General features: G+C 66.1%; 2 protein-coding genes across 2 annotated transcripts; both read left to right on the forward strand.

The window, feature by feature from the left end:
• Window positions 1-646: 646 nt before the first annotated feature.
• On the forward strand, window positions 647-10,937 carry LOC129131092 (inactive phospholipase C-like protein 2). The gene is made up of 6 exons (XM_054649844.2): window positions 647-850; window positions 4,954-7,443; window positions 7,623-7,826; window positions 8,400-8,475; window positions 9,756-9,865; window positions 10,111-10,937. Exons 1-6 carry the CDS (start codon window positions 662-664, stop codon window positions 10,294-10,296), a joined length of 3,255 nt encoding a protein of 1,084 aa, XP_054505819.2. The 5' UTR covers window positions 647-661; the 3' UTR covers window positions 10,297-10,937.
• Window positions 10,938-12,464: 1,527 nt separating this feature from the next.
• HCRT (hypocretin neuropeptide precursor) lies at window positions 12,465-13,095 on the forward strand. The gene has a single exon (XM_054649870.2). The coding sequence runs from the start codon at window positions 12,601-12,603 to the stop codon at window positions 12,910-12,912; it is 312 nt and encodes a 103-aa protein (XP_054505845.2). The 5' UTR covers window positions 12,465-12,600; the 3' UTR covers window positions 12,913-13,095.
• The last annotated feature ends 376 nt before the right edge of the window (window positions 13,096-13,471 follow it).

The raw sequence follows: 13,471 nt of genomic DNA on the forward strand, positions 1-13,471 counted from the left end.
CACGCCACAACAAAAGCCTCGAGCTCCCTGCGAGGCAGAGCCGTGCGGGGCCGGGGCTGTGCTGGGCGGCTCTGCTTGCCCTGCCATGCCTGGGTACCACCCCGGTGGGAGGGGAGGTTCCTGGGGTGGGACCCGCTGGGCAGGGCCAGGCTGCTGAGTGCCCGGCTGGCTCTGGATGCCAGGCTGCAAGGTCGATTTGAGTGCCCGGCTGCAGGGAGCAGCTTGTTTGGGGTGCAGGCTCATTTGTGCTGCCGCTACCAGGGCTGGAGGGTGCGGGTGCCCGGCTGAAGGGTGCCAGGCTGGGTTTGCGTGCCCGGCTGCAGGGTCGGCCGGGGTCCCACCGGGATGGGGCGGCTGCCGGGCCCGGGCGCTGCGGTGCTGGGCGGAGGCCGGGGATGCCCCGGCGGTGGAAGATGCCGGTGCTCGGTGCCCGTCAGCGCGCCCCGCCGCCGCATCCCGGGGCGAGGGGGCCGCACCGTCCCCGTCCCCGTCCTCGTCCCCATCCCCGCCGCGTCCCCGCCCCCGGCCCGGCCCGTCCCCTCCTCCCGGCCGCGCCGCCTCCCGCCCGCTCCGCCACTGAGCCCGCAGCGGCGGCGGCGGCGGGCGCAGGCTCCGGGCGCCCCGGGGCCCCGCGGCGGCCGCTGCCCTGAGGCCGCGGGGGATGGCGGAGGGGCCCCGGGGCGCTCCGCCGCCGGGCTCGCCCCGCCCCGCCGCGCCGCTGCCCAACGGGCCCCGCGGCGGCGGCGGCGGCGGCGGCGGCAGCCCCGGCTCGGGCTCGGGCAGCAGCAGCCGCGAGGACTCGGCGGAGCGGAGCCCCGCGCCCGCCGCGCCCCGGGCCAGCATCATGAAGGTGAGAGCCCCGCACCGGCACCGCACCGGGCCGGCCCCCCCCGCGCCCCGGGCCCGGCACCTGCGCAGCGCGGGGGTGCCGAGCCGTGCCCCGCGCCGAGCCCCGCGTTCCCCCGCACCCGCTCTGCCCGCCGCTCCTCGCTCCCCCGGTGCCCGTGCAGCGGCTCCGAGGAGCTGCAGAGCAGCCGCATCCCCGGGCGGCCGAGGGTCGCCACCTGCCCGCGGTGCTGGTCACACCGGGACTGACACAGCGTCCCCGCGCCCTGCCCGGACCCAGGGTCCCCAAGGGCACGGTCTGGCCCGGCCCGGCTCTGTGGAGTGTCCGTGGGTCGCGCTGTCAAGTGCCACGGCCACGCTGCAGCATCACCCGCTCCCGCTCAGGACACCCCTGGGTTCCCGTGAGGAGATGCCCGCTCCAGCCCCTCGAGCAGCTTCTGCTCTCCCGGGCTCTCCTGACAAACGCTGAGCCTCGGGCCTGGCCTGACCGGCTTGCAGTCTGCTCCCAACACCCGGTGCTGGTGCTGCCGGGCCGTGCTGGCGCCGGGCTCCAGGGAGGGTCTCGGGGGTCTCCCACCTGGGTGGGCAGCGGATCACACGTGTGCTTTCCTAAATGAACGCCCCTGATTGTGCTGATGCCAGCGGTACTCGCTGACACAATAGGTCACGTCCGCCCGGGACTCGCCTCCCTGCTCCCGGCAGCCTATTTTAAGCTGGGATTGCTCCGGTGCTATTAATACCCCGTGAGGGGGCTGTTTCCGTGGTGCCCCAGCCCCACTGTTCCGTCCCTGGGATCCAATTTTCTGGGCAGCAGTGTCAGGACCCCGAGTTCTGCCCGGGCTCTCGCTGCAAACTGTTGCGGGGGCGGCCGGGCTGTGCCCACGCGGGGCGGGCACGGAGCTCTGCCGGTGCTCCCGTGCAGCCGGAGGCTGCTGCCAATGCTCCGTCTGTGCCCGCCTTCCTCGGGGACATTGCCAGCGTCTCCTGCCCCTCCCGGGACGGAGCAGCATCCTTCCCTGCCCAGGGACCATCCGTGGGCACGGCGGGCTGGGGGTGCTGAACCTCTCGCTTGCTGCCGGGCCGGGCACATCGCTGTCACCACCTGCGTCACCGCGGGATGTGGCCTCACGTGAAGGTCGGGTGGCCCAGGGTCAGGGCTGGCCCGGGGGGAGGTCTGACCCGAGCAGTGTCCCCAGCTTGTGCTGATTCCTTGTGCACCTCCGAGTCCATCCGGGGCCTGAGAGGCAGCGAGGCACATGTGGAAAGAGCTACCGGCTCTGTTGTTTTTTGGGATTTCCAGAAAAGGCTGGAGGAGTGAATCTGAAAGTGCGACTCACAGGAGGGCCTGGGGCAGCGGACTCAGAGCTGGCCCCTGCAGTGTCCCTGTGCCCTGGCTAGAGGACCTGCTCCCTTCTTTCTTCTCAGCCTGAAAGCAGAGGGGGCTGGTGGTCCTGCGGGCGGGGAGGATGCTGGAGAGGGCATTGAATCTGCAGGATGTGTCCCTTCCCCAGTATTGTGCTGTTCTGTCCCCTGAGCCCCCTTCCCATCGTGTGCCAGCCCCGGGAGCTCTGTGGTGCCTCTGCCGGGATCTGACTCCATGGCCCCTCGCCGGGAGTGGCAGCTGGTGCCGCGGGGGGTGGATGTGTCAGTCGCTCTCTTCTTGGCAGGGAACAAACGACGGTAGAAAAGCCCTGGCTGTGCCTGGTCTCCCACTGCCTCAGCTCCGGGGCTGCTGCCTGCCTGCACCCCTGCCCACGCTGCCCACACTGGGACAGGGGTGGCGGGGACACCCGGGACCTGGGGAATTCAGCTGCAGATGAATCACACCAAGGCCGGACCGGGGGATAAAGGGGAGGGAGGGACAACTGATGGGCTCCTCTCCATCCCGTGCTTTGAGATGGGGATGTGTGGCCGGTAAGCGTGGCTGTCACGTGGAGGCTGAGATTAGGGCATCAGCACTCACCAGGGCACTAATGCAGGAGATAATTGGCTGAAGAGGTGCTTAACACATGCTGCAGAGCTGGGCAGGACAGGCAGCTGGGCTGGAACGTGCCCTCCGTGCGAGCCCACGCTCACCACTGGCATCGTGGTTGGCATCAGTGCCGTCGTCTGTACTTTGAGCCCTGCCTACTCCCTGCCAGCTCGGTGGCACCGCGAGCAGGATCCCTGCTCTGCCTGGAGCTCTGCCCTCTGTCTGGGGGTGTTCCATGCTGTCATGGCCATGGGTGCTGTGTTCTTCCTGCTCCACTGCTGCCTCACCCATCACCTGCCTGCGCTGCTCCTGCAGCGCCTCGCCAGCACTTGTGGGCTGTGCCCCGGCTTGAAGATCCCCTGGAACAGCCTGGAAGGGGCTGCCAGGGAGCAGAGACTGTTCCCTGCCATCCCCCAGGCTGCACTGAGGAGCGTAGGGCAGCTGCAGACGGGAAACTCCTCGCATCCCCTGCTCGCTGCTTGCCCGTGCAGGGGGAGAAGCAGAACCTGCAGGGCGCTCTCGGGTCTTGCCGCACATCTGCACCCCAAAGTGCTGCAGCGGGCACCACATGCCCTACCTGAGCCTGGCAGGGCGGGGGTCTGCAGGGGGGGCGTTTGGGCTTTCACCCCGAGCCAGGGCGCTCGGGGGACGGCTGGGGTGTGTGTGGCTGCCTGCAGCGGGCACAGCTGGAGCAGGTCCGTGCCGCTGGGTGCAGGCAGGCCCCCCGCCCGTGTTTCCTTTCCGGATGGATTTCCTGTTTTCAGCTGTGGGGCCCGGTGCGGAGCGGCGCGGGGTGGGTGCGCCGGGCGGGGAGCGGGTCCGCGAGGGGCGGGGGTCCTCGAGGGGCGGGGGTCCGCGAGGGGCGGCCCTCGGTGCCCACCGGAGGGGCTGCGGCTGCCTCTCGGCGGGGCGCTCAGATTGCAGCGTGCAGGAAGCATCCGGCATCCAGTCCTTCCCCGCAGGGCTGGCCGATGGCGGGACCTGCCGCTGAGCGCCTGCCGACCCGGGATGGCTGGCACCGAGGCAGAGTCCTGGAGCTCGGCCAGCTCCCTGGAGCAATCTGGCGGCGAGAGGATGCGAACAGCCACCACATCCGAGCTCCAGGATAGGAGGATGTGCCTGGCTCTAACAAGGGGCTGAGGGCTGGTGCTGGTTCCTCCTTCCCTGGGCCTTTGTGTCCCGGGTGTCCTTGGAGGATTCCCCATTCCCTGGGGAAACTGTACATCCATTTGTGTGACTTATCCACATGCCCTTGGCTGTGACTGCCTGACCCCGTGGGGCAGATCCCAAGCCTACAGGACCAGGTATGGGATGTGCTTGCCCTGTGTGGGAGCTGTGGAAGCTCTCAGAGCACTGGAGGGGAGCAACCCCTCACCTCCAACCTGGGCGGCTGAGCAGGACCTGCCTGTGACAGAGACACCACCAGATTAGAGGTGACTCACCATAATCTTGAAGAAGTGGATTAAATCTCCTCCTACTGTGCTACTTAATGAAATCCATCCCATAATACACTCCTGGCCCTGCTGTTCCCCCTTATCCCCTGCCAGCCCCATGGCAGCTGGGTCCCCCCTCCCTGTGGTGAGGCAGGGCAGAGTGTGGGCACGAGGTGCTGGCAGCAAACAGCCCATGCCATGGTGACCCTGTGCTCTGTGGGACACGGCCGTGGTTGTCCCCAGCACGTGGCACTGGCAGGGGCAGTCCTGCCCCGCTCCTCACAGAAGAGTGGGGGGTCTCCCTTGGGCTCCCTAGGAGCAGCTCTGCTGGTGCATCACACGCTGGGTTGTCTGTTTTCCTCTGCTCCCCAGGCCAAGGAGACAGGGGCTGTGCTGGTTGGCTGTGCCTGTGAGGGTGAGCAAGCAGCGGGGAAGGATCCAGCTCAGGGCCAGGAGCAGGAAGGAAGGAAGGAAAGCAGAGTTAAAATAAGCCAGGCAATGAGCTGTGAGGGAAGCCAGGGCTGGAGCTGGCTCCCAGCCCCCAGAAGAGGGGCGGGCTGGAGTGGACTGGGCTCAGTGTGGTGCTGGGGCAGTGCTGGGGTGGGGGCACCATGGGGCAGGAGGATGCCAGGAGCTGCTGGGGCGTGTGCTGCTGCCTGGCTGTCCCTGACTGATGGCTCTGCCCCTTTCCCACCCTGGCAGGATGGCTCTCGGCAGCGGCCCCCACACAAGAAGAAGACAGTGTCCTTCAGCTCCATGCCCAATGACCGCAAGATCAACAGCACAGCTGCCTGCATCTCCCTGATGCTGGAGGGCTGCGAGCTGAAGAAGGTGCGCTCCAACTCCCGCATGTACAGCCGCTTCTTCGTGCTGGACGCCGACATGCGCTCCGTGCGCTGGGAGCCCTCCAAGAAGGACTCAGAGAAGGCCAAGATTGAGATCAAATCGGTCAAAGAGGTGAGGGTGGGCAAGAAGACGCCAGTCCTGCGCAGCAATGGGCTCTCTGACCAGTTCCCCGACGAGTGCGCCTTCTCCATCATCTACGGGGACAACTACGAGTCCCTGGACCTGGTGGCCAGCTCGGCAGATGTGGTGAGTGCCTGGGTGATGGGGCTGCGCTATCTGGTGTCCTATGGGAAGCACAGCCCTGAGGCACCTGGGACTGGCCACCCCAGCCTCCGGACGTCCTGGATCTCCTCTGTCTTTGACCTGGCTGACCTGGAGAAGTCTGGCCGCATCCCCGTGTCCCGGGCCGTGCAGCTGATCAAAGCACTCAACCCTGGCATGAAGACGTCCACCATCGAGCTGAAGTTCAAGGAGCTGCAGAAGGCCAGCGAGCGTCCTGGCACGGAGGTGGCCTGTGACCTCTTTGTGGAGGTGTACTGCGAGCTCTGCACCCGCCCTGAGATCTTTTTCCTGCTGGTCCAGTTCTCCAGCAACAAGGAATACCTGGGTGTGAAGGACCTGCTGATGTTCCTGGAGGTGGAGCAGGGCATGGAGGGGGTGACAGAGGAGAAGTGCTTGGAGATCGTCAGCAAGTACGAGCCCTCCAAGGAGGGCCGGGAGAAGGGCTACCTGGCCATCGATGGCTTCACGCGTTACCTGCTCTCTGCTGACTGCTCCATCTTCGACCCCCAGCACCGCAAGGTCTGCCAGGACATGGCTCAGCCCCTCTCCCACTACTACATTAGCTCTGCCCACAGCGCCTGCCTGCTGGAGGACAACTTCTGGGGCCGCTCAGACATCAGTGGCTACATCAGTGCCCTGGGCTTAGGCTGCCGCAGCATTGAGCTGGTGCTGTGGGATGGCCCCGAGGGTGAGCCCGTGGTCTACACCAGCCCCTCGGCTGCCTCCTGCGTGCCCTTCCGTGCCGTGGTGGGGCTGATCGACCAGCACGCCTTCACTGCCTCCGCCTACCCCCTCATCCTGTGCCTGGTGGTGCGCTGCTCGGCCCCCCAGCAGCGGCTCGCCGCCCAGTGCCTGCGCAAGACCCTCGGCGAGAAGCTGTACCTGGAGCCCCCCAACCCCGTGGCCTCGTACCTGCCCTCCCCGGAGGAGCTCAAGGGCCGCATCCTCATCAAGGGCAAGAAGCTGCCGCCCACCTGCGAGGACAGCGAGGGGGAGGTGTCGGACGAGGAGGAAGGCTGGGAGCTGGCGCGGAGATTGGGCCAGGAGGACCGGGAGGCACCGGAGGGAGGCGGCCTGAGGCGGGTGCGCCTCAGCCGTGAGCTCTCGGAGCTGGTGAGCCTCTGCCAGGCTGTGCCCTTCCAGGACTTTGAGAGCTCCAGGCGTGGGCAGCGCTACTGGGAAATGTGCTCCTTCAGCGAGGTGGAGGCGGGACGCTTCGCCAACGAGTGTCCGGCCGAGCTGGTCAGCTACAACAAGCGCTTCCTGTCCCGCGTCTACCCCAGCCCCATGCGCATCGACGCCAGCAACATGAACCCCCAGGACTTCTGGAAGTGCGGCTGCCAGATGGTGGCCATGAACTACCAGACCCCAGGGCTCATGATGGACCTGAATGCGGGCTGGTTCCGGCAGAACGGCGCCTGTGGCTACGTCCTCCGCCCGGCCATCATGCGGGAGGAGGTCTCCTACTTCAGTGCCAACGCCAAGGACTCCCTGCCCGGCGTGCCTGCCCAGCTCCTACACCTCAAGGTCATCAGCGGGCAGAATCTCCCCAAGCCCAAGGGCTCGGGGGCCAAGGGGGAGGTGGTGGAGCCCTACGTGTGTGCTGAAATCCACGGCATCCCGGCTGACTGCGCCGAGCACCGCACCAAGACCGCCCTGCAGAGCGGGGACAACCCCATCTTCGATGAGAGCCTGGAGTTCCAGATCAACCTGCCGGAGCTGGCCGTGCTGCGCTTCGTTGTGCTGGACGACGACTACATCGGGGACGAGTTCATTGCCCAGTACACCATCCCCTTCGAGTGCCTGCAGCCTGGCTACCGCCACGTCCCCCTCCAGTCGCTGGCCGGGGAGCCCCTGCCCCACGCCACCCTCTTTGTGCACGTGGCCATCACCGACCGCCGTGGCGGGGGCAAGGGGCACCGCCGGGGGCTGGCAGGGCGCCGGGGCCGCCGGGTGAGGGAGTACACCTCCACCAAGGCCACTGGCATCAAAGCCATCGATGAAGTCTTCAGGACGGCCACCCAGCCGCTGCGGGAGGCCACGGACCTGCGGGAGAATGTGCAGGTAGGACCCTGCAGGGGCAACAGGGGACCTGGTTTCTTCAGGGGAGGATGGGGCTGTCCCACTTTTCCTGGGGGACGTGAGTGAGGAGCCTTACCTGGAGCAGAGAGCTGTGGGAAATGGGGGAGTTCCTGGGGGGTCCTCCCAGCTGAACTCCTGACACTGGACACTGGTCTTTGCAGAATGCGTTGGTGTCCTTCAAGGAGCTGTGTGGGCTGACACCCGCTGCCAACATGAAGCAGTGCATCCTGACGGTGTCCACGTGGCTGCTGCACAGTGACAGCGCGCCCAGCGTCACCCTGAACCTGGCAGAGCAGTACCCACCCATGGAGGCCCAGGGGCCCATCCCCGACCTGCTGCGCAAGGTCCTCACTGCCTACGAGACGGTAAGTGCCACCCTGCCAGGGCCTGGCTCCTTGGGGAGGCTCCCTGGCATCACTGGCACTGGCACCAGCACCCACGGCTGGTGCAGGTTTTATGGGATGAACCTGAGTAGGTTTTATGGGATGAACCCAGGCAGGTTTTGTGGGATGGGTCAGAAGGTCCAAGGATGGGGAACCCTGAACTCCCTGTACCCATCCTGGGGCAGGGGGCTGCATGGGGGCTGCCCGGAGAGGAATCTTGCCAAGGCACAGGCTTGCCCTGATCAGTCTGACCCTGGGACACTGCAGCCCCTACCCTGTGCCTGCACTGCCTGTGCCTTGCCCTGATCCCACCAGGTGGGAGAAATCCCATTAATAGCCGCAGCCAGAGCTGCTTCCTTCTTTTGTGTTGAAGGGAACCTGGCCATTGGCCACGTGCTGGTCACACCATACCCGTGTGGGGTGAGGAGGGAAGGGCCAGACCCCGGGCACTGTGCTGGTTCAGGGGCAGCCCCTGCTTGCCCTGTGTCCCCTTCCACTTGGCCAGGGGACACAGGGCCAGGGCTGCCCAGCTGCTCACGTTGCCCCTCTCCCTAGATGATCCAGACCAGCAGGACCCTGATCGAGTCTGCCGACGCCGTGTACGGGAAGCTCATCCAGGCACAGCAGGCAGGTGGGTCCTGGAGAGCAGCCCCAGCTCCACCACGGCTCTGGCACGTCCTGGGGGGCTCAGGGCTTCCTGCACTGGGGCAGGCTGTGGGTGGGTGGGCTGCAGAGCTGTGTGGTAGGGAGCAAGCAGAGTGGGGGAGGCTGATGAGGAAGCGGGGAAGAGTCATTAGCTGTCAAACGCCAGAACATAATTAGTGCCAGAAATAACAGGCTGGGGCTGACAGCAGAAATGGCAACTGAGTGTTAAGACTTCCCAAACACATGGCAGAACCCACACAGGCAGGTGCTGCTGCTGCCTGCCCTGGTCCTCCCTGCAGGTGCCCCCACTTTGGCAGCTGCCTGGGACCTCTGGCCCCACTGTTGGCTGGGACCCCACAGGAACAGTGCCCCCAGCTCCAGGGGCTTCTGTGGGCTCCCTGTGGGGCTGGGAGAGTGTCAGGAGCTGGAGAGGCTTGGGAGGAAGAAGAGATCCCTGCTCTGCTGTCCCTGCCATGCCAGCCCTGCTGCCAGCAGCCGTGTTTGTTCCCTGCCCACGCTGCAGACGGAAATCTCCCCAAACTCTTGGCTCAGCTCTGCCACTGCTGCCAGCCCTGGGGGAGAGGAGCAGTGGGGCACAAGCTGCAGGGCACAGATTGGTGCTGTGCCCTCCTGCATTGCAGGAGCAGAGGCACTCTGGGCTGTGCAGCCCCTCGGGGTGGTGGCAGGCAGCAATTTGGCAGCTGCAGCCCCCAGCCCCGTGCCCTGGTGGTGCCTGCTTTCACCCTGGCCGTGCTGGGGACGAGCTGCTGTGGTGCTGGTACCCGGCTGGCAGGAGCTGGGCCCCGGGGAGCTGCAGGGCTGTGGGCGGGCTGATTGGCAGCACCGGGGCGAGGGAGCTGCGTGGGAGCCCTGGCGTGGGCCCCGAGCCGCTGCTGCGTCACCAGGGGTAAATATAGCACCCACCCAGGGGGTGGGGCGCAGCCATGGGGGGCTCTGAATCCCCCCCAGATGAGCCATGTAGGGCAGGGGTTGTGCCTCTGACCAGGGTCTTCACTGCCCTTCCAGACCCCGTGGTGTCTGGGTCCAGAAGGGCCCCAGGGTGCAGCTGACCGTGGTGCTGGGATGTTGGGGGGGTCCCATCATTTCAGGCATGGAGGATTCTTGAGGCTGCTGGGGCAGTGGGGAGCCCACCCAGCCTGCAATGGGCAAAGGGCGTCCCTCTGGCTTGGTCCCTGTTGGCTGTGGGTGGTGGTTGTCCCCGTGCCAATGTCCCTGCACGCCCTGAGCACCTCTGCCGTCAATCAGGGATGGATTTCCACAAGGAGCTGCACCGCATCGAGACCAAGGAAGGGCTGCGGGGCCGCAAGCTGCAGAAGGCGCTGGAGAGCTTCGCCTGGAACATCACTGTCCTCAAGGTGAGGGGCGAGGGCTGCGTGGACAGCCCTTCCCTTCCCTTCCCTTCCCTTCCCTTCCCTTCCCTTCCCTTCCCTTCCCTTCCCTTCCCTTCCCTTCCCTTCCCTTCCCTTCCCTTCCCTTCCCTTCCCTTCCCTTCCCTTCCCTTCCCTTCCCTTCCCTTCCCTTCCCTTCCCTTCCCTTCCCTTCCCTTCCCTGTCACCCTCCTGCCTCCACCCCACCACAGCCCCGCTATCTCCTGCCCCAGGGCCAGGCTGATCTCCTCAAGCACGCCAAGGCGGAGGCTCTGGACAACCTGTGGCAGATCCACAACGCGGGGCAGTCCTGCGGCATCGGCAGGAACGGATCAGCCTCGCCCGAGCCCTCCCGGCTGCAAGCCCCGCTGGAGCCGATCCCTGAGACAGACGGAGGTGGCGACACAGCGTCCTGCTGACCCCGGTCTGGGGCTCGGGGCCCGGACTGAGCAGCCCTGGCCACAGGGGCCGGGGGCAGGGAGCCCCAGCCTGCCTGGGCAGTGTCTGTGAGGCCGGGTGCTCTGCCCTGCTGAGGGGCTTGCTCCAGAATTCAGTGGAGAGCTTGGGGAGAGATGTCTCTGCTCCCTCTTGCCCTGCCAAAGCTCCCCGAGGACTCATCCGTCCCCTCCATCTGCTTCTGGAGCCAGATCTCTGCTGAGGGGCCAGGGGGGATGCTGGTACCCCAGTACCCGTGTGCATGTACCCACAGCCTGCTGTGCCACTTGGAAAAGCAGCCCCAGCTCTGGGCTCCTGCCACCCTCCCCAGGGCTGCAGGTTTGGCCTCCACCGGCCCTGGGGAAAACTTGGCTGGCAGAAGGATCCTGGCTGCTCCTGTCACCTCCACAGCATTCCTGGGGTCCCCGCTATGCAGAGGGACTGGGAGGCTCTCTGGTGCAGCAGATGTAGGGCCAGGGTGTCCCTGAACAGCAGATGTGGCTTCTGGCATCAGGGAAATGTTTGGGTTCATCCCCAGGGCATGGGAGCTCAGCACAAGCAAAGGCTGGAGGTGCTCTGGGGTCAGGCTGGGGCTGTGGAGTGTCATAAAGAGTGCAAGAGCCTCCCTGGTGCCCTGTGGCTCCCTCTGTTCCAGGCACAGCACCACGATGGGATGCAGCACAGCACAAAAGGGATGGAGGGTGGCACTATCCCTGCCTGGCATCGGGTACAGGACCCTGGTGGCACTGGGTACAGGACCCTGGCGGCACTATCCTTCCCTGGCACCTGGTACAGGACCCTGGTGGCACTGGGTACAGGACCCTGGTGGCACTATCCTTCCCTGGCACCTGGTACAGGACCCTAGTGGCATTATTCCTGCCTGGCATCGGGTACAGGACCCTGGTGGCACTGGGTACAGGACCCTGGTGGCACTATCCTTCCCTGGCACAGGACCCTGGGGCACTATCCTTCCCTGGCACTGGTACAGGACCCTGGTGGCACTATCCCTCCCTGGTACAGGACCCTGGTGGCACTATCCCTCCCTGGCACCAGCCGAGCACAGGGTGACAGCTCCCCACGGCTCCCCACGTCAGTCAGGGAGCTGTGTAGCTGCTGGCACCCCTTTGTTCAGGGGGTTAATTAGCCTAACCCTTTGTTCGGGGGGTTAATTAGCCTAATGGGGCTCTGAGCAGCGGCCAGCTCTGACCTTCAGCCCCTTTGTGCCAGCCCAGCAGCGCGGCCCGTGGGCAATTATGGCCTCATTAGTGCCAAGCACCCCTTGCAGTGAGCACCCTCACAATGGGGAGCTGCAAATGAGGGGAAAGGCCTGGATGGTCTCCGGGCTACCACGTCTCCCAGACACCGCTGCTCCCGCTGGCCCAGGTATTTTTGGCAGCCCCATTGTGCCGGGCCCTATAAAGTGGCAGTGGCAGTGTAGGGTGCTGTGCTGCTGGCTGCCCGATGGGACATGCCCCAGAGCTGCTCGGCCACATGAAGACCCCAGCAAGGATGGAGGTGCCCAACACCAAGGTGGGGCTGGGGTGCTGCAGCCCCTGGGGATGAGAGATCAGTGATGGGTGGGAGGTTAGAATGTTGGGCTGGGGGTGTGGGAGGGCCTGGCTGGTTTCTTGGGAAGCTCCAAGAGTGCAGCAAATCCCTGGGAATCCCTGACTGATGAGGGGAATACTTGGGAGGGGAGCTGGGCATGCAATTCCTGCAGCATGGGTGCTTTCAGTGCTTGTCCTGTAGCACTGGGCAGCGAGAGGAGGGAGTTTGTGTGCTGGAGCAGGGCAGTCAAGGGTGAGGACACCCACATCTGGCTGGGACACAGGTGAGGTGCAGGGCAGGGGTGTGGTGAACACACCCACATCTGGCTGGGACACGGGTGAGGTGCAGGGCAGTGAAAGGTGAGCACACCCACATCTGGCTGGGACACAGGTGAGGTGCAGGGCAGGGATGCAGTGAGCACACCCACATCTGGCTGGGACACAGGTGAGGTGCAGGGCAGTGAAGGGTGAGGCTCCAGGTGCACCTCGGGTGTGGGGCTGAGTCAGGAGGGCAGGGGGGAGTTGAACACCACAGAGAGGGGACGGTCCTTGGCTGGGCAGTCGCCATCTCTGCCTTGTCACTGCCCTGCCCTAACGCTGCCCGTTCTCTGGCAGCCCCAGCGAGCTGCCTGCCTCCTGCTGCTGCTCCTGCTCTGCTCCCTGGCCGCTGCCCGGCAGAACCTGCCCCACTGCTGCCGGCAGAAAACCTGCTCCTGCCGTGTCTACGACCTCCTGCACGGCATGGGCAACCACGCCGCCGGCATCCTCACGCTGGGCAAGAGGAAGAGCGTCCCCCTGGCTTTCCAGAGCCGGCTCTACCGCCTGCTCCACGGCTCCGGCAACCACGCTGCGGGCATCCTCACCATGGGCAAGCGCGGGCAGCACTCGGGCACCGCCTGCCCCGATGTGTTGGGCTGCCCTGCGGGCACGGTCGCGCAGCCGACGGCGGTGCCGCGGGGCGCTGCCACCAGCCCTGACAGCCCCAGGGAGTGCCAGGGACACTCAGGGAAGGACCTGAGCACCAGCCAGGGAGCTGCAAGGAGCTTTTACTGAACGGGATGGGGGCAGCGGGACACACAGAGGGGATCCCTGGCAGGACGGACTGCGGGGACGCCCAGCCGGAGCTCGGTGTAAATAGCACTTTTAGATACCTCCTCCCTGCCCTGGCCCTGGCCCAGCCTGCTCAGGGCACCGCGGGCACCGCGGCCTTTTACAATAAATGGTAGCCTGATGTCAGCCGGCTCTGTTGTGTCTCTGGGGAGGGGTCGGGCGGGGACAGCTCGGTGCGGGGACAGCTCGGTGCGGGGGCAGCTCGGTGTGAGGGCAGCTCGGTGCGGGGACAGCTCGGTGCGGGGACAGCTCGGTGCGGGGGCAGCTCGGTGCGGGGACAGCTCGGTGTGAGGGCAGCTCGGTGTGAGGGCAGATCGGTGCGGGGACAGCTCGGTGTGAGGGCAGCTCGGTGTGAGGGCAGCTCGGTGTGAGGGCAGCTCGGTGTGAGGGCAGCTCGGTGCGGGGACAGCTCGGTGTGAGGGCAGCTCGGTGCGGGGACAGCTCGGTGCGGGGACAGCTCGGTGTGAGGGCAGCTCGGTGCGGGGACAGCTTGGTGCGGGGG

Source organism: Agelaius phoeniceus, chromosome 26 (assembly GCF_051311805.1).
Source record: "Agelaius phoeniceus isolate bAgePho1 chromosome 26, bAgePho1.hap1, whole genome shotgun sequence".
Classification (NCBI taxonomy): Eukaryota; Metazoa; Chordata; class Aves; order Passeriformes; family Icteridae; genus Agelaius; species Agelaius phoeniceus.

What these genes read in the sequence shown, in the direction of transcription:
- LOC129131092 (XM_054649844.2), top strand. Translation starts at nt 662, where the DNA reads ATGGCGGAGGGGCCCCGGGGCGCTCCGCCGCCGGGCTCGCCCCGCCCC. An exon ending in CATCCAGGCACAGCAGGCAG is followed by an intron (nt 8,476 to 9,755) that starts GTGGGTCCTGGA and finishes GCCGTCAATCAG; the next exon opens with GGATGGATTTCCACAAGGAG. An exon ending in GGAACATCACTGTCCTCAAG is followed by an intron (nt 9,866 to 10,110) that starts GTGAGGGGCGAG and finishes CTCCTGCCCCAG; the next exon opens with GGCCAGGCTGATCTCCTCAA.
- HCRT (XM_054649870.2), top strand. Translation starts at nt 12,601, where the DNA reads ATGGGCAACCACGCCGCCGGCATCCTCACGCTGGGCAAGAGGAAGAGC.